The 18222-nt window shown below is 46.8% G+C and overlaps 1 protein-coding gene across 1 annotated transcript; it reads right to left on the bottom strand.

Moving 5' to 3' along the window:
* Nucleotides 1-2962: 2962 nt before the first annotated feature.
* aplnra (apelin receptor a) lies at nucleotides 2963-4765 on the bottom strand. Its single transcript, XM_086205497.1, has one exon. It carries the CDS (start codon nucleotides 4644-4646, stop codon nucleotides 3564-3566), a length of 1083 nt encoding a protein of 360 aa, XP_086061623.1. The 5' UTR covers nucleotides 4647-4765; the 3' UTR covers nucleotides 2963-3563.
* Nucleotides 4766-18222: the final 13457 nt, after the last annotated feature.

The raw sequence follows: 18222 nt of genomic DNA, 5'->3' as shown, positions 1-18222 counted from the left end.
TCCAGTGAAGCATTTTGGGGGACAGTAATGCCCCCCCCCCCCACACACACACACACACATCCCCCCCTTCATTCTGATCTCAATCACACCAACCATCGATGAAGTGATAGTTTCCCTAACTGACTCTATTGTGTCTTGAATTTCTGAACTCATGTTGTTTGTTTTGAGAGTAATTTGCCTAAAGGTGTGTGTGTGTGTGTGTGTGTGTGTGTGTGTGTGTGTGTGTGTGTGTGTGCGTGTGTGTGAGAGTGTGTGTGTGTGTGTGTGTTCATGTGTGTTCCAATCAGTGCAACAGGTGGAGTAATGCCACAGAGAAAGCAGGGTGAGCGTTGACAGCCTGTGGAATGTGTCAGATCTCTGTGTGCATATGAACACACACACACACACACACACACACGCACTCGTGCCACACAGAGGGCGTTTGTTGCAGCTTGAATGGGATGGGAGATCTGAGGGGAGGTCTGCAGTTGTGTTTGAGTCCCATTTAGGTGTGGCAGCTCACACTGATGACGCACCTAGGAAAAGGCACCTGTGTCGGCTGTATTCATGTGTCTCACCCCCAGTTTGGGACACAGCTGCCAACTGGAAGTGATACCAGTGAAACCAGTGCACTGTACCACGTCCATGTGGCCAAATAAACCCTGAAGCAGCTTCCTGCTGCATGCCGCTGAGCTCCTGTACTGACTGGAGCCTGTCAGCGGGATATCTGTGAAACTCATGAACACATTTGGATTCAATTTGGTTGGAAGGTCAATAATAATTGAAGGAAGGAGTGATTCATGTTAGAAGATGATCTGGGTCACCCTGTAGCTCTTAGCAGTGTTTCTGGACATGCGCAAACTTCCATTCAGTTCCTTGAGTCCGTGTGAACTGGCTTCTTGAAATCATTTCATTGCGTTCTGAAATCTTATTTTCAATAAATGTCGATATCTCCAAAAAGAGTTGAGAAAACAGGGATGTTCGGACCTTTGCACACTTCGGTACTTGATAGCGTTCTGGATCAGTGTTGGGAAGAAAAAACCAGCAGATGAGCAGATTTTCGTGATACTGTGTTCATGTTCTGCATCCATGTAGCCTCCTTAGCAGTGACAAGCGCTCTGATTGCCTTCTAATGGTAAATAAATACATTTTCTTCATTAAAAAAGACAGCAGCTGAAAACACTCAGATCATTAATGAGATCATTTAACTGTTCAACTACATGTGAGATCTTTTTTTTTTTTTTTTTTTTTTTTGCGTGTACTTCCTCGGTTGCTTCCATGAGGTGCTGGAATGTCGAGCAGCTCCACCGGCAGCAGCGACTGGATTTTTAATCGCAGAAAATTTGCGCAAAAAGGCTTTTAGGTTAAGACGGCAGCTGCTGTGGCTGAGAAGAAAATACACGCCAGAAATCACCTGAAGGAACAAGAAGATTAACGTGGTTGAACTCCCTCAGAGAACACGGTGGGAGCACTCGCACACAAACAGGTCACAGAGGCCACACACACACACACACACACACACACACACACACACACACACACACACACACACACACGTATGTGTTTTCAGGAGCATACAACTGTTGTTTTTTGTGCCAGCCGTTTCCCCTGCGCCCCCCCCCCCCCCCCCCCCCCACGCTCCCATCCTCCCCTCAGTGCTTTGCTCAGCTGGTATTCTGGGTGAGTTATCCCAACGTGAACTTGCTGGCTAACAACATCAGACAGGCTGTCAGCCCGGCTCGCCCCAGTAACAACATCATCATCCCGTCCCGTCACTCCCGCCTGCATGGTTGACTCCGCCCCGTTTCCTCTGTCTTACTGTTTTTGGCTGTTCAGCATAGAGATGAACAAGATGAAGTCATGGAAACAAGTTGTTCATCAGTAACTGCCCGTGTTAAAACTCACAAATCTCCATCAACTGACGTGTGGCTGTCCAGGATGAAGAGTGGCGCGGCTCACCCGTCCATCACACAGCGGCTCCTGTTGTGTTTGATGATCCCTCACACACGCGTGTCACGATGGGTAATCACCATTTTTGAGATGGGATTTTTCCCCTGTTTCCTTACTTCCTTTTTTCCCCCTGAGCATCTGCAGCCAACCCCCCACCCACCCACCCACACACACACACACACACACACACACACACACACACACACAGAGCCAGCCAGCCTGCTCCGCCCTGCACCCCAACAAGCTCTCTAACTGCAATCTCTTGTCAAAAGGGACAAATATTGACTTGTTTGGCGGCTCGACTCCTGCCAGGATTGGAGCTTCACTTCCCGCTCTGCCGTCCCTCAATGGTGATTATGTCCAACAGAACTCTTGACTGTCAAACTAAAGGACAAAGGATGACGACAGCTTTACTCATCCCATTCAAAAACGGCGTGTTCTAACTCCCCTAGATGTGATTAAAAGCCTTGATTGAAACCTGCAGGCCTGAGCCATCAAACAGCTGATGGAGGTCGCAGCTGAGTAACGAATACACACTTTCAGGATGACCAGCAGTTTGCATAATCTGGTTACAGTCTAGATCCTGGCTGTGAATCAATAGAGATTAGAGATCTATTAGTCTGAAGGTGTAAACCAAATGCAGGGGTGTGTGTGTGTGTGTGTGTGTGTGTGTGTGTGTGTGTGGGAGGGGGGGCATTCATAACAAAGCTTTACCCCTCTGGAGATACTCGTCACTGGACTAACAGGATGCTGCAATGAAACTAAAGTGAAACTACAACTGTTAATGCAGCTCTTTTTTGTTGTTGTTCATATTTCACACACACAAGGAGAATCTCACAGCCTCAGTTCATAGGACACATCTTTAATACAGTAGTTAGTTACAGTGAGGTCAAAAATAAAACATGTACATCAAATTTTGGAACAGTTATGAAGCTCCTTTGTCCCCCTCTATAGTGCCGAAGCCCCTCCACCCCGTCCCACCCCGTTGCTGCTCCCCAACAACATTTGTCAACTGCCATCTGCCTGTCTGCCCCCTGTCTCCTCTCCACAAACTATATAATTAAGCTGCAACACCTTTTCTCCTCTTACACCCCCTCCTCCTCCCTCCTCCCTCCTGCAGCCCACTTCACAAACAACAAGCCCTGAAGACGACACTACGGCCTTCCCTGCTCACACATTTTATTAACAAGTGCTTCTAAAACAAAACAGGAAGAAAAAAATGCTATTAAGGTATGAAAATACTGTCCACCTCAGCAGCTCATCCGGTGTGAACAGGCCTTCACGTAAATTGAGTTCCATCATCAGTGTGTGTCGATCCGATTATAACACAAAGGAGAACTTGTACAGGACAAAACAAAAAAATATAATTTTTTTTTTCTCTGAGATTTTGAGGAACAAAGCAGCGAAGGAGCTCAGCCAGCTGGCTCCCGCTCTCGCAGTCCACGCCGTCGACCTCGCTGGCTGTCGAATCGGAAGGAATGAAGATCATGACTGTGAGCGGCGACAATTCAAAGTTCATCTTGTCAGCTTACCGGCGTGTAATAATGGACACGTAAAGTCTGTATTTTTACAAGTGTTCCAGTGACAGGAGCTGGGACTGCCCCGCGGCCCCGCTCCACCTTCATCTGTCCTCTCTACACCTTGGTGGCCAGAGATTGAATCTCTGACTTCTGAGTCTGGGCGCTCAGCGTGGACGACATGGAGCTCATCTGGCCGTGAATCGCCTTCTTCAGGTTGAGCAGGCACAGGCACTGAGAGCGAAAACGCAGGTCGAAGAAGGCGTACAAGAATGGGTTGAGGCAACTGTTGACGTAGGCCAGGCAGGTGGCGTAGGGGTGAGCCAGCAGCACGAAGCGCAGGAAGCCGCAGGAGTTGGGGGCCAGGTTCAGGTAGGAGAGGGCGTCCAGGCTCTTCAGGACGTGGAAGGGAGTCCAGCAGATGGCAAACACCACCACCAGTGTGGTGATGATCTTCAGCAGCCTCTTCTTCTTCTGGTCCTCCTTGCGCAGGTTGTTGAAGTGGCGCGTGACGGTGGAGCCGATGAAGCAGTAAAAGATGGTCATGGCCAAGAAAGGCAGGAGGAAGCCCAGGGCGGAGGAGGACAGGCTGAGCCCGGCGATCCAGAGGTAGTCGTGCCTCTTCATGGTCACCAGGCTGAAGTCCATGGCGCAAGTGGTCCGGTTGCTGTTTTGGTCGTACTGAGTGGTGCGGAACAGCAGCGTGGGCACGGCCAGCAGGCAGGACAGGAGCCAAATAGCACCCAGGGAGGCCAGCATGGTGCCGCGCGAACGCAGCCGGCTGCTGGACAGAGAGTGCACGATGGCCAGGTAGCGGTCAAAGCTCAGGCAGGTGAGGCAAAAAATACTGGCGTACATGTTGACCAGAACCACGTAGCTGCTGATCTTGCACAGAGCCACACCGAAGGGCCAGTGGTAGCCCTCCGATGTGTACACGGCCCAGAGAGGTAGGGTTACCACGAAAGTGAGGTCAGCAAACGCCAGGTTTCCAATGTAGACATCTGCAGCGCGACGCTTCGATTTGGATCTCCAGACGGTGAAGATGACCACGCCGTTTCCCGACAGGCCCAGGATGAAGATGAGCATGTAGAGGACCGGGATGAGGACGAAGGAGGGCGCCCACTCGGAGTAGTCACAGAGAGTCTCATTGTCATCATAGTATTCATAGCTATCAACATATTCCACAGTGGTGGCCTCCATGCTGCGCGAATACAAAATCCTCTCAGACAGGAAACTCCGTACAGTCCCAACAAGACCTGTGAGCTGGAACAACCACACGACCTCAGGGGCTGCTGCTGCTGCTGGAAACAGGAGGAGAGGGAAGATTATGTGTGAGTGACTGCTGGCGCTGGCTGCCTTTTTAAACTCGGCCCTCCACACCCCTGGTTCCCTCCCAGGACGACCCCCCTCCTAGCCCACTACTCTCCCTCCCCCTCCCGCAGTAAAGCATCTCTCGGCCCTCCCCCCCTCCTCCGGGACAAGCAGCCCCAATGTGTCCTCCCTGTCCAGAGACAGGTCAGACCTGATTAGAGTTTTTAAAACTCCAAATTTGTCATTCATTTTGCAGCATTTAAATTACATTTAAGCGACATCCGGTCTCCACGCGCAGCATCTGGATTTAATTTTCATCAGGGATAAACACGCAGACAGTCACGCTGCATCTTATTACTGATGGCAACTTTTATCTGAAGCTCAGGCTCACCTACGTATCAGTGGAGGAAGGCCCCCGGTGGTGCTGAGGACACGTCCGGACATCGCCCCTCCCGTCTTTTACATCACAATCCAGCCAATTAAGCAGCTGCCAGACGTGCAAATCATCGGCTGTTAATAACACAAAAAGACTCTTTGACATATATTAAATATGACGAATCCGACTTACCTTGACGTGGTCGGGCGGCAAACCGCCAGGTGTTTGAAGACGAGATTAAATGTCAGCAGGCTGCTCACGTGTGTGAATCCAATTCTCAAATCTGAGGATTCATTTCCATGAGAAAGGGACGAGCAAACACCGGTTTGAAACAAAAACACAAGGAAACTTCGCATTGACACCGTCTTTGTTGTGATTTTTCCCCCTCAAAATCCTTTTCATTGGGCCTGTTGGTTAATGGGGTTCATTCTACTGGCCGATTGATCGCATCGTAGGGGCGACCGGGGTCAGATGACACGTAGATTTGATTATTTTGCAACAAATAAGTGGATTTGCTTCAAAGTGGACTTACTATATGTGCACCGGGTGGTTGTGAATCCCTGGGAATGACAGCAAGTCTTCCACTGAGATGGGGAACGTAGTGAATTTACTTGAATTTAAAATGACATGAAGTCAAACAATTTGAACAGAAATCACTTTTAATTTTATTAACATAGTTTGACAAAGACGAACCTTCACACTTTTAAATAAAACCATGTGCTAAACATGCTAACTTGGTATCTTCCATCAAATTTAAACTTTTATGTCCGTGTTTAAGCTACAGACAGAATGTTTGTCTGCTTTTATTTATTTATTTATTTATTTATTTATTTATTTTTAAAGTTTTTATAGCTCAACTTGCCTCACAGGCTCATTTCACGCCAAAAACCTCCACATTAAAAAAAAAAAAAAAAAGTTTCCCACAGTGGCTCAAATATACAATTATGGTAAGTTTATGACTTTGTTTTGTAGTTTATACTGACTTAAATTATACATAATAATGTTCAAAACATATTTACTTTAATTAAGATGCAAGACCAGGAACGTACCAACATGATTAATTCACGCAGCATGACAATGATTATATACATAGATATCTTGTGCTCAAATTCACTTACCACTCTTAAGTGAGTATTGTGAAGTGTGCTTCCTTAATTTGTGGTCACATGACCCCTCTTGTTTATAATTATGTAGATAGCGGCTCAACTTAACCTGCACCCCCCCCCCCCCACACACACACACACAGGCGTAAATGAATGGAAATGTTTGAATTGTATTTTTGTTAAAACATTTTCTGAATTTTTGAAATGATTGTATTTCATCTTTTGGTCACATTAATAATGCGATTAAATGACAACTCCTCATCTCTTACTACACTTGCCAACAGGCCTAAGATAATTTCTCGGGCATGTTTGTTTCAGACAGAACAAAAATATATATTAAAAATAACATTAAGCCACCTTCTCTTGCTTTCACATTCAAAAAAATCGATAATATATGCAAGTGATGAATGTCACGAGTTTAGTGTCGCTTCTTTTTATGTCCATCCTCAGGTTTTGTTCTCTGGAGGGTTCAAGTTTCTACATCCTACAACTGCCAAATCAAATCAAAAATCATGCTCATAACGCTTAAAAAGTGGGTCAGGCGTGCTGCACATTTGATATTTATTTCTTTATTTTCGTACCACCCCATGCAGAAGAGGGTGACATCTGAAAATCTTATTTGGAAAACAAGACAATGAATTCAAACTTTGAATGCACTGAATTCGTTAGATGGCCTTAAAATTTTAATATGATGTGAATTTCGCGAAGCATTTTGACAAAATAAATGTAGTTTTAGCCGATGATTCAAAGCTGACACCTCCGGTCTCCTCCTGCAGCTCTCACAACAAACCTTCGAACCACATGTTGCATCGTGGGATTTTTCCTTTTGACAAGCTGGTCTGTCGGAGGGAGAAACGTCCGGTGACACCAGGAGTGGACAAGCGCGAGGAGGCTGAGATTATTTACAGCAGCCTCAGTCAGGATCATGAGTTCCAGAGAGGCCTGGCGGTGATAACAAGCAGCAGCTCCATGAATCCTAGCGGTGCTGCAGATGAGAGCGTCTCTGATGAAAGGAGGGACTCTCTGGATCTCAGCTTATCAGCGCGCTCCGGGTGACCTGTGACTGGACTTGCAGCCGTCTCAGCCGCTTGACTTTTTATCGTTCTTTCAACAACGAGGAGACGTCGGCGCCTAGTTTCTACTCCTGCTCATACATGATCGCCCCTCACTTCTTCTTACGCCAGTCAAAGTTCAAATGGAGATGCAATTTGTCCTCAAGAGTGATTTTGGTGACTGAACTCGCTTGTGATCCACCACCACACTCACCAGGTGGGTCCCACCTCCAACTCCCTCCCCGGGGAGAGGACTGGTTGCCTGCTGCTTGCATCCCTTGGACAAATAAATTTGCAGATTTAAAAAATAAAGGCGAGCAGATAAGAAACAGATGGTCAGATTAGACCGTCGTATTGGATATCTTCAGTGGACCTCCTCACTTGTTAATCTTAGCCTTTATAGGTGCCAAGATAAAGATAAAGCCCTGCTGCTGATCCCCAGGTTGGCCCTGCGGGGGTGTGGGGGGTGTGGGGGGTGTGGACTTTCAGCTGGGAGAGTTTCTCTCCAATTTTAATAAAAGTCGGATCTAATCTGAGAAGAGCAAGTTGTCGTTTTGTGTCACTTTCTTTCTGTGTCATTGTTGGAGCACAAGCAGCTCTGATGTTTCTCTGATGTCACGACCCCGCTGCTGTGATATCGGCGCTTCAGCCTCACTCCTGCTTTCGGTTTGTGTGCGGGCAACCCCGGCGCTGTCACATGATTTATAACAGCTGATATTTTTCAGATGTCGGCCGTGTCTGAAGAGGGCAGCTTGTGTGATATTCATCTCTGCAGAGGGAGGGGATGACGGGAGACCTCAGTAATGGATGCGCGTCAGCCCCGGTCTGGTCAGAGGAGGAGATAAGTGATTGAGGCTGTAATCTGGGGCTTGTTTGAAGTGAAAATTGTTGCCAGCTCACAGATTCTCTCTTCCTTGATTTGTGGCCAATACAGCAGACCCCACAAATCACACTGAGGCACTCGTGGGCCAGGGGAGGGGGGGGGGGGGGGGTCACAATGTGGTTGGTTCACGTGAATCAAGCCTGTGACACAGTTACATAATTTTTTTTTAAATATACATAATGAAGAATGAATTTACAAAAATGAATTCTGGGTTTCACCTGGTCAAATCCTGCTCTGAGTCCCAACCTTTCACATCGGCTTGCTAAGTGCCGACTCTGCTGTGTCAGACGAGGTCACACCCCAGTGCCGTGGAGCCACTGCCACACCCTCAAATGTGCGAGGCCGCTGCTCCTCCTGCGGGGGCTGGCTGGTTGGCGGCGCATCTTGCTAACCTGCAGCTCCACCAGCTGCATGATGATTTAAAAAAAAAAAAATTAAAAAAACAGCTATACGTGCAAGAATGAAATAAATTCTCATCATGCAGAAGAGGAAGTGATGTAAATAACTGGCAGAAGGCATTGTGCCTGATTAAACCCTTCACTGGAGGTCAGCGGTAACACACACGGCAATCTTCTCCACACATCTGTGCACGCTTTCTTGACCGGACTGAGCGGAGTGGAGATCTCCGCCCAATCATAAGAAATGTTTTGTTTGGGTTAGACTCCTCTATTGTTCCTCTTTTGTCGCCTGAGGCAGTTTTCTCTTAATAAGGAAAGCATGTGCTATAATATTTTATCACGTATACCAGATTGCGTTGAAATAATGGAGGTTGTTTTCTTTTATCGGAGGAAAATGTTTGGACAGACATCTGCTTGTTGTGTCTGTGTCGAGAAACTTGAAGGAACACAACCGCAAAAGAAATCGTTTGGGAAATAAGCCACGTTTTTTTGGGGGGGGGGGGGGTTCTCCTGCAGCGGGTAAGATGAGAGACTGACACCATTTGTTTTTAAGCTATCGAGTTAGCTTAGCTTAGCATGACGCACAGAGAAAAAAGTAGCCTGGCTTTGTCTTGTGCTGCAGGCGTGACGAGGCCATCCTCGTTTAGACCAGGTTTACAGGCCGACTCTCAGGTTAGCAACGCCGGGATAAACAAGCCAATTAAATTCTTAAATAACACCTTGGATTATTGCTAAAAAAATAAGCTCTGTAGCAAACAAAACATTTATGATACTGGAATGTCTTGATCAACAACATCCATCCATCGTCATCTTCCGCTTAGTCCTTACTAGTAAGGGTTGCAGGGGGGGTGGAGCCTATCCCAGCATCTACAGGCGAGAGGCGGGGTTCACCCTGGACAGGTCGCCAGTCCATCGCAGGGCCAACATACAGAGACGAACAACCATTCACACTCACATTCATACCTACGATCAATTTAGAGTATCAATCAGCCTCGTCCCCTCTTGATGTCTTTGGACGGTGGGAGGAAGCTGGAGTACCAGAGAGAACCCACACAGGAACAGGGAGAACATTCAGACTCACACAGAAAGACCCCGTGCTCCAGCCGGGGCTCCACCCACAATCTTCTTGCTGTGAGGCCACAGTGCTGACCACTGCACCACCGTGCAGCCATTGATCAACAACATAATCCTCACAACAGTTAAGATTAAATAGGGGTGGTGTTATAATTTGGTAAAAGTCTTCATCAAATATTCTCTTAAGTAAAAGTAGTTAAGTATTTGATTTTGCTTTTACTCAAGTATTACCAGTAAAAGTACATATTCTACATGATATGTGTGTATTCCTGCGAACCACTGGCCTCCGACCACTCTTTGTCTGTGTGTCCGAGATCAGAAGCATCTGAAACGGGCCTCACATTACGGTGTTCACCCAGGATGTCTCGAAAGATGCCGATCAGAGCCGAGGTGATAAACACACGCGTATCCTGCAGGGTCATGTGACACAGGCCTGGAGCCTGATTAAAGCTGCTCTCACTGCACAAAAAACTGTGTTAGCAAGGTTTTTTTTTTGGCCGGTGGGACTGAGGCTTTGTTTCCACCGTCGCTAACTCTGGACTATAAAAAAGTTACTCAAGCTTCTGTAGTCGTTCTGCATGTGTTGGTCAGTCTGCATCTCAGCAGACAATCAACAGGAAGCAGAGCATCTTGCTGACCTGCAGCTCCGGCGGTCCCATCACAACCACTTGACTTCATTCTTCCATCTTCTATGTGTTCACCGTTATGACCTCAGCGACCTCTGCAGCCTCATTCAGACACTTGTTAGCAATCGACTCTTTTGAAAGACACAACAAAGAAAACGTCGAGTTTGGCAATTACTGGCTACTTTACTCCAGATTCAAACTGTCTTAAACTTGTATTTACCACGGACGTTATATCAGACATTTAACAAAAATATTCCTCCAAAAAATCGTATTGACTTTGAGATGAGGGACATTCAACAATGCTCATTTCCATTTTCTTGCTTGACCCCCATCTTCTCACCAAACTCTTGCAAGGCAGTGAATCAGCTGCTTCCTGTTAATTTTCTGTTGAGGTACAGAGTGACAAACACATGCAGAACTATTGCAGACGCTTCTCAAATATTCCAACAGGGAGTTCAGCTTGTGTGCAAGAGGAAAGTTCTGCTAGGACAACTGAAACGGAGCGGCGGGTTTATCTGCAGCAGAAGTCCTGTTGCCGTGCCTCGGAGACACTTGGGTTTGACATTCGTATCAAAACCCAAACATTGGCCAGCCGGAGCCACACTACAGCAACAAGATTATTGTTGCTGCCATGAGAAACAAAACCCTGACTGTTTATTTATTACTTGCCGGCCTTCCTTATCGCGTGCCTGCCAAGAAAAGGCTTGAGTTGTTTTTATTTATTGTGACATTTCAACTCATCGGAGTCACCGTTTCTCTCGTTGCTCATCCATCCCTGCGCCTCCAGTAGCTCCGCCAGGAACAACGGGGTCACAAGGTGTTTCCCCTCTCCCTTCTCAGGACCCTGGACCACCCCTGCACCCATCCTTTCTCCAGTACAATGCATGTGTGTGTGTGTGTGTGTGTGTGTGTGTGTGTGTGTGTGAATGGACAAAACAGCAAGCACCACAGGATGTGCTATAATAGGATGGCTCGTCCTCTCCCACCGAGATGCTCCTGTCAGACCTTTGTTTTATAGCTGCTCAAGGTGAGCTGTTCATTTATCAGCTGGCGCTTTGGAATGTGAACAACACACCGGTGATGACAGTATTCCTACGTCTCGTGTCACGTTCCCTGTTTTTATAGAACTGTAAATGGAGCTATGGTTTGATATATATAGTCTTTAATTTGGTTTGTAAAGATGTGTGAAGATGTCTCAGCTCTGTGGGGACCAGGACCAGGACCAGGACCAGGAAGGAAACCTTTATAGAAACCGAAGGAAACAATAACACAGGAGAAAATAAAGACATGGGAGATGAGTCAAATGAAAGAGAGGATGTTAGGGGAGAAATAAAGGACAAAGGACAGTGCTGATGAGAGGGAAGAGGCCGGCAGGCAGGTCCGTTTTCTGTGTGTAGCAGACTTAATGACAGGGATTAGGTGCTGGGGACTGCTGGGATCGCTGAGCTCCGCTAGACTCCAGGCCGGCCCTCCCGCCCCGGGAGACCTGCAGGAATCTGACTCCATTTGGTCTAAAATCTCCTGACAAAACAAACCCAGTGGCTCAATTAGGAGAAATTGGTGTCTCCTTTCACATTCCCTATTTACTCTGCTACAGTATTTTCACTGCATGCGCACAGGCTTGTCACGCTAAAGTTAGAGATGTTGATATTGACAGAGCTTCAGCTCACGAGTGCAGTGCTTTCTCTGCAAAAATGTGTTCTTATTTTTGTTGACTGACCAAAAGTCTCACTCCGCACAGACAGGAAGTTTCTGGCCCCCCTTTTCAAATAAGCCCCCCGTAACCCTGTTTTCTTTTGAACCAGGGACACGGAGACCTGAAGCCTGCCCTGTTATGAGAAGTCAAAGTGAAAACCCAAACATGTAAAAACCAGGTGCTTTTCAGACGTTCCAGCTAAAGTCTCATAACGTCTGAGCGGAACGTTTGTCTGCTATACGATGATTTCCTTCAGGACGGGAATGAAGGAGCTGTCACAGAGCTGCCTGGCACAGAGAAAGACCAGGAGCTGAACCACGAATATCAATTTGAGCACAATGTTGACTTTAATTGTAAATGTTTTACCCACCAAGTGACATTTGATATGATTTATAGGCCTAAACATCTGCTCTTTGCAGCAGGGCACAAAAACACCCATGGGTTTATGGCACGTAAATAGCCGGCGCTGAAAGTTGAACTCCAAACTGGAGCTTTGCCAGGGAAAATCTAAAAAGACTCTTTCATAAAGCTGCTAAAATGAGTTGTGTCCCACACTATGGGAATGCCAGGAATATCGCTCTTACTGTTACAGCTATTTATACCTCTGGAACTATTTATACCTCAGATGAAAATTACACTCCACGCTGCTTGTTTTGCTCTGCGTAAACCCTCAAAGATTCCCTACAGGTTTTGTGTTCAGGGCCGACCATTTTTCTTCAGGACTCTCAGATGTTTAACAGGTTCAGTGGTTATCACAGGTTAAAGTGTGTGTTCTAAACTTTTACAGCTGCAGTTAACCCTCCCATCAAACCTAAGGATGGGGCACTGCTCAGCATTCTTGTCACTGATGAAGCTGCAAAGCGTCTCCCGGTGGCGACGCAGTGTCGGAGGCTGTGGCTCTCCCCCCATCTGTCAACTGTTTGACAGACAGCAACAAACTGTAAATCAGTCACCTCAAAGATGGGAGCAGCGCCCTCCCTGCTCAGAGCAAACAAACCCCAGAGAGTGTGTATTCCTCCTGTCGGTGCATCGTCCACTTCCTGTACCTGCGTCAGGTGGTGCTGATGCTACACAGGTGGGTCAAGTGGGGTCAAATTTGGATACGTAGTTTCTGGATTTTTGGAACTCTGTGTGTGTGTGTGTGTGTGTGTGTGTGTGTGTGTGTGTGTGTGTTTGTGTGTGTGTGTGTGCGCGCGCGAGTGTCTATATACGTAACCAAAAAAATGACCAAGTACAATTTAAGGAGGTTTTAAGACCCGTAGCACTTGACATCAGGCCTTCGCTGGTCTATTCCGAGGCTGTCTGGACTCTCGACTTGTCTGCAGACAGAAGCCAGGGCTCCTTTAAAAAAAAAAAATCTGACAACTGCTTTAAGCAGTCAAACAATAAAATCAACTTTTACACTCTGTTGACAACTTTGATGTGTAATTACAAGGTGTGTTTTTGAGGGGGTGCAGAAAGGGAGTGAAAACATCCTCTGACTCCTTCTGATTGCTTGGGCATCTGTTTTGCTGTTGCTATCACCCAGACTGGCTGAAAACACAACTAAAAACACACATTCAGAGTTTCCACTCGGTCCATTTCCTTTAATCAAACTGCCCTCACGGTGACTGATTGCCACAGCAGACCCTCACATGTCTCCACATCCCTGCTTACTGTACAAGCCATGTTCAAACACACAGGGCCGTCCCCTCGATAAGAGTATTCCTCTACCCTCCGCAGACAGCTGATAATGACATGAACTCATTAGAGGGGGTGATTAATATCATAGAATGTGGCCGTGGAGGAAGAGGTGTGTCCTGGGTTTGTTGGAGCCCCTCGTCAAACACGGCCTTAATGAAATGAAACCGAGTGGCTGCGGAACGTGGCCGTCCCATTATTCTCGTACTTTAGCTTTCTTAAAGAGGAAGCGGGACACTGTTAAAACACAAAAGGTCCCAAGGTTGTGTGAGGCCCCATGAAACACATCTGAGTGTCAGCTTCGTGGTAAATGCTGACAAATTGGCCTTTAATGATCCCAAAACAGGCTTAAAGTCAATGTCAAAGCCATGTGTCACTCTTCTGAACCCTGCCTCCAAAAAGAAGCTGGGACTCTAAGAAAATATTTGGACAGAGCCCGCTGCTATTTCAGCCTCCAGAATGGGTCGATCCACATACTGGCCGCTCAGCACATGTTGTTGCACTTCATCTCGGTCAAGGATTGAAAGCTTCAAAACACAGCTGGGGGATTTAGTAAAGATGTGTTGCATCTTTAATGAATTTAAAGTTGAGGGCATTGCTAACCTTGTAAGAACACGGTTTTGGACAGCAAAACACAAGCGGGAGTGACAGGAAAATTGGGTCTGTCAGGAGAGAGTTCCCAATCTGGATACACACTCATGATGCCGCATTTGGCCAAATCCTTTGAGCTACCCGGATGTTCTACGACAGCGCCTCTTACCGAAGGGGGCTCCCAGTTGTCAGGGTGGCCGTGCAGGCAGCACTCGGCCAGTTGGCTGCTTCACAAGCTCCAATAAAGCCAAATGTTGCAGCCCACACTCATGCAGCTACGATTTAGCTGAGCAGACAGCTGCAGACAACATCCCTCCTGCCCCAACACCACCCAGCCTTTAATCTCACCAGCACAGGCTCGTCTAAACACTCAGCTGCAGGATCAGAAAAAAACACTTCACAGGCTTTATAAATCCATACTTTGTTTAAAGTGAGTATAAAAGCTGTTGCTAATGGCAACGTCAGGTCTCATGTCTCCTCTGTGACATCAGAAAAACAGTCCTCAAAATACTGAGTGAGTATCTCCAAATAATTGATCAAAGCTCATTTTTTTCAGTAGGTTTCTACTTGTTTTGAGAAAACTTCTCATTATCTGTCAATTTGAGAGTCCTAGTTATTGTTCCCCCTTATAATTACGGACAGGATTTCTTTTTCACGTTGTCAGTAATAGGCTTCCATACCCGGCTCCCAGGCCACGGCAGCTCTGCTGTAACGTGCATGTTTTCCATATGGTCACAATCCCGCAATCTGGAAGAACTATCTTGAAACACAATCTCTACGTCCAACTGTGAGCCAGACACAGTCACAGAATAGTGGAGTAACGCTCTTGAGTTTCAGCTCCCTACCTTTGGCGGCGTGAGCTCATGCCACAGTGCGCTGGAGAACGCGGTCTAAGCCTTCTGGTCTCCAGCCTCACCAGTTGAGCAGCAGATCTTTGATCCGTGTGCATCAGCTGCAGGAACGCCGTCTGAAACCTCGACGGTGAAATCCCGATCACTGGGATGATTCTAACCTTCCCAGACCTACAATCTGAGAATTATACACATGTTGGACTAGTAACTTTCATTTGAAAGTAATAGATTACCATATTACTGTCCGTGTAAAGCAATTAGTTACTTATTACACTACTTTTGCATCACCCTCTCCAAAATAACCACAAAAGAATGAAAAGGCATTAAAATATTATGTGTGTAACATTCTGTCATGGCAATTCCTCTGTGTATACATACATTAATAAATGTTGAATGGGTTTTAAGTATGTATACACGAGTCGTGGTGACAAATAGTCAAACTCCATTACCCATCACGCCTCACTGCCAGCTCTGATTGGTCGACAGCGTCACATGACTCGGTATGGCAGGGTCAGTGGGGTAAGCAGGCTGTTTTCAGCCCCCCAAAAACCAACCAACAAAAGATGTTCAACATCTATATTCTGCTGCAAAATAAAGACTAACAAAGGGGTTCATTTCAGGTGGTGATGGGTGACTGGACACTAAGTGGATTATAACGCCCTGTTAGTGCCTAGAAGTGATACATTACTGTAACACTTCATTTTTATTTTTTAAACTCCTCAACACTTGTCGTGTGATGATTGGTCCAGAGAGTGGAGGGGACAAAGTGAGGCTGGTTGTCTCGTTTTCCATCCAGGAGCTGTTGAGAGAATTCTGACTGGACCAAAGAGGCCGACTATTCAGACTTCTTCATGGTTCCTTTCCTTCATCACGTCCAACAACGGTGCGTTCACATTTGTGATGTCTGAATATCCACAGAAGAGCCACGAGTTGATGGTTTTTACATTGTACTGTCGACCCTTGGTGAGTCCTTGCTCTCTCGGGGCGAATCTTCAGAGAATAGATTCTCAAACAGGAAAAACAGTCTGCGTTACCCATCATCCTCCTCTGACACATGCGATGGGTGGGAGGATCTGGCTTGGGTACGGGCTTCAATGGCTCAGCCCTTCCTGCCTTTGTTGGATGTTGTTTAGGGTGGTACACCTTCATCAACCAGGGCGGCCTTGTGCTTGACCCTTGCCCTACAGGTTCTTCCCGAAACCTCCTGGAAGACTCGAGGTTGCCCTTTAGTGTCAGTTCAATTTTTTTCACTTGTAAATTGAGAAGAACCAGGAGGAAGTTTTTTTTTTCATGGGTATCATGGAAACTTCAGTTTTTTTTGGTTGTTTTTTTTAACAGAAGGCTGAGGAGAGTGCGACCCTGTGGGCTTTTAGGATTAGGAGTGAGAGGACGAGTCTGAACCTGATCTTTTACCTTCTGCTCATCGCCCCCAAAGACCACGTAGGCTACTTTGTAAAGCATGACGCCAGAACAGTGTCAAGGAATATAAACGTGACGTCTGAAATAAAAACTGTGACAAAGTGACTTCTGTGCACTGAAATCTCAAGACGGGAGGTCGCCCCCACCACCACCACCACCACCACATCTGCATGGGTCCACGTCGAGGGCAGGACACTGCATGGCAGCGAGATCAAGGTCAGACAGGTTGAGAGAGGAGGAGCGAACGGAGGACACCCATGCAGGCTCTTTTCAGGGCTAATCTCTGCTACCACAATGCTCCGTGACATGCTTTCACCGGCCCGAAAAGGCAAACAGCTTTCAGCATTCCAACATGGCAGAAAGATCTGTCTATTCATAAGCAGAGGCGACTCTCCGCCTCGCTCATCCTGACACGCAGGAGGTGTGTGTGTGTGTGTATGTGTGTGTGTGTGTGTGTGTGGGGGGGGGGGGTCTTGGGGTTCTTCCAGCAGATAAGCCTCACCTGTCAGAGGAAGAAAGCCCTTCGGCCAAGATACCAAGCACATAACAACATCTGACAGTGCAGATGCTTCCTATTGACACACATGAAGAGGTGGCGCTACGCTGGGAAAATACTTAACGCTCATTTTAAAGAAGAGAATAACACATGCTACGTGTCAACCTGGGTCAGGTGTGTGTCTTTGTACCAGCAGCAAACCAGCGTTACGTTTCAAGAGACTTTTAGTATGTTTTATCCTGCGACGAGCCAAAGAAGCATCCAGCGAAAGCAACACAATGTTTATCTTGACTTTAACATCCTGTCTGCATATGAATAAGAGCTAAACCTGTTTGGCCTCTTTCTTTTCACAGGACATCTCTAATGGGCCTTTGTTTTGCTCTGGTCGCTGCGTGTTCTTTTATCCGTTTTACTGAGGACAATCAGTTGAGCTCAGAGGGACCTGAGAGAGGAGGGAGGGGACACCTCAGTCCAGAGCCTGGGTCAGTCCAGAGGTAACCGAGAGGGTGGCCGTAGCAAACAACGTCAGTTTTCCATCCAATTTATGACAAGAATGACAAAGTGGCGAACAGAATTGTGAGAACCGTACACAATGCAGCAGGAAATCAACAAATCGTTTATTCTCTTTTCCTGACAATCGTCTTGATGACATTTGGAAACAGGCCTGTAAATCATTCTCTCACTGGTGAAAATCAGACTTTTCTATGAAGAAAATCAGTAGAATACAATTGCTTTAATGACACCCCCCCCCCCCCCCCGGCGCGCACGCGCGGCTATCAAAGTGTCTCTGGAGAAGTGCTAGTTTCCGTAAACGTGATGGAGAGATGTTTCCTGTGACAGGTCTGTCTGCAGCTGATTACAGCCCATCCATCAGTGGGACCTCCTCGGAGCGGAGAGGAGAGCTCCAGCCTCTCATCAGGTCCCCTCCACCCCAAACCCCCTCTCATATTATATTTAAGGCAAGATGATTCACTGATTCAGATTTGGAAGTTAATGTAAGTAAACACAATAAACAATGAGGGGACCTCGGCCAAGAGGGGTCATTTGACAAACCTCCAAGAGACTTTTATCTTAATTTCTTTCGCACGCAGTTTGGACGCCTCCATTGAACGTCTTACACCATAGAGGAGTGCACGTCACCCTGGAACTCACACGTTCTAAACTGCTTCTGTTTTTTTTTTAAATTGTGACCACAAAATATATGATGCTCATATTTAGAC

The sequence above is a fragment of the Aulostomus chinensis genome, chromosome 6, assembly GCF_037954235.1.
Source record: "Aulostomus chinensis isolate RoL2024-O1b breed Wild chromosome 6, RoL_Achi_v1.0, whole genome shotgun sequence".
Lineage (NCBI taxonomy): Eukaryota > Metazoa > Chordata > Actinopteri > Syngnathiformes > Aulostomidae > Aulostomus > Aulostomus chinensis.
Note: the sequence above shows the minus strand (reverse complement) of the source record. Positions and strands in the feature narration are given on the sequence as shown.

What these genes read in the sequence shown, in the direction of transcription:
- aplnra (XM_086205497.1), bottom strand. Translation starts at nt 4,646, where the DNA reads ATGGAGGCCACCACTGTGGAATATGTTGATAGCTATGAATACTATGAT.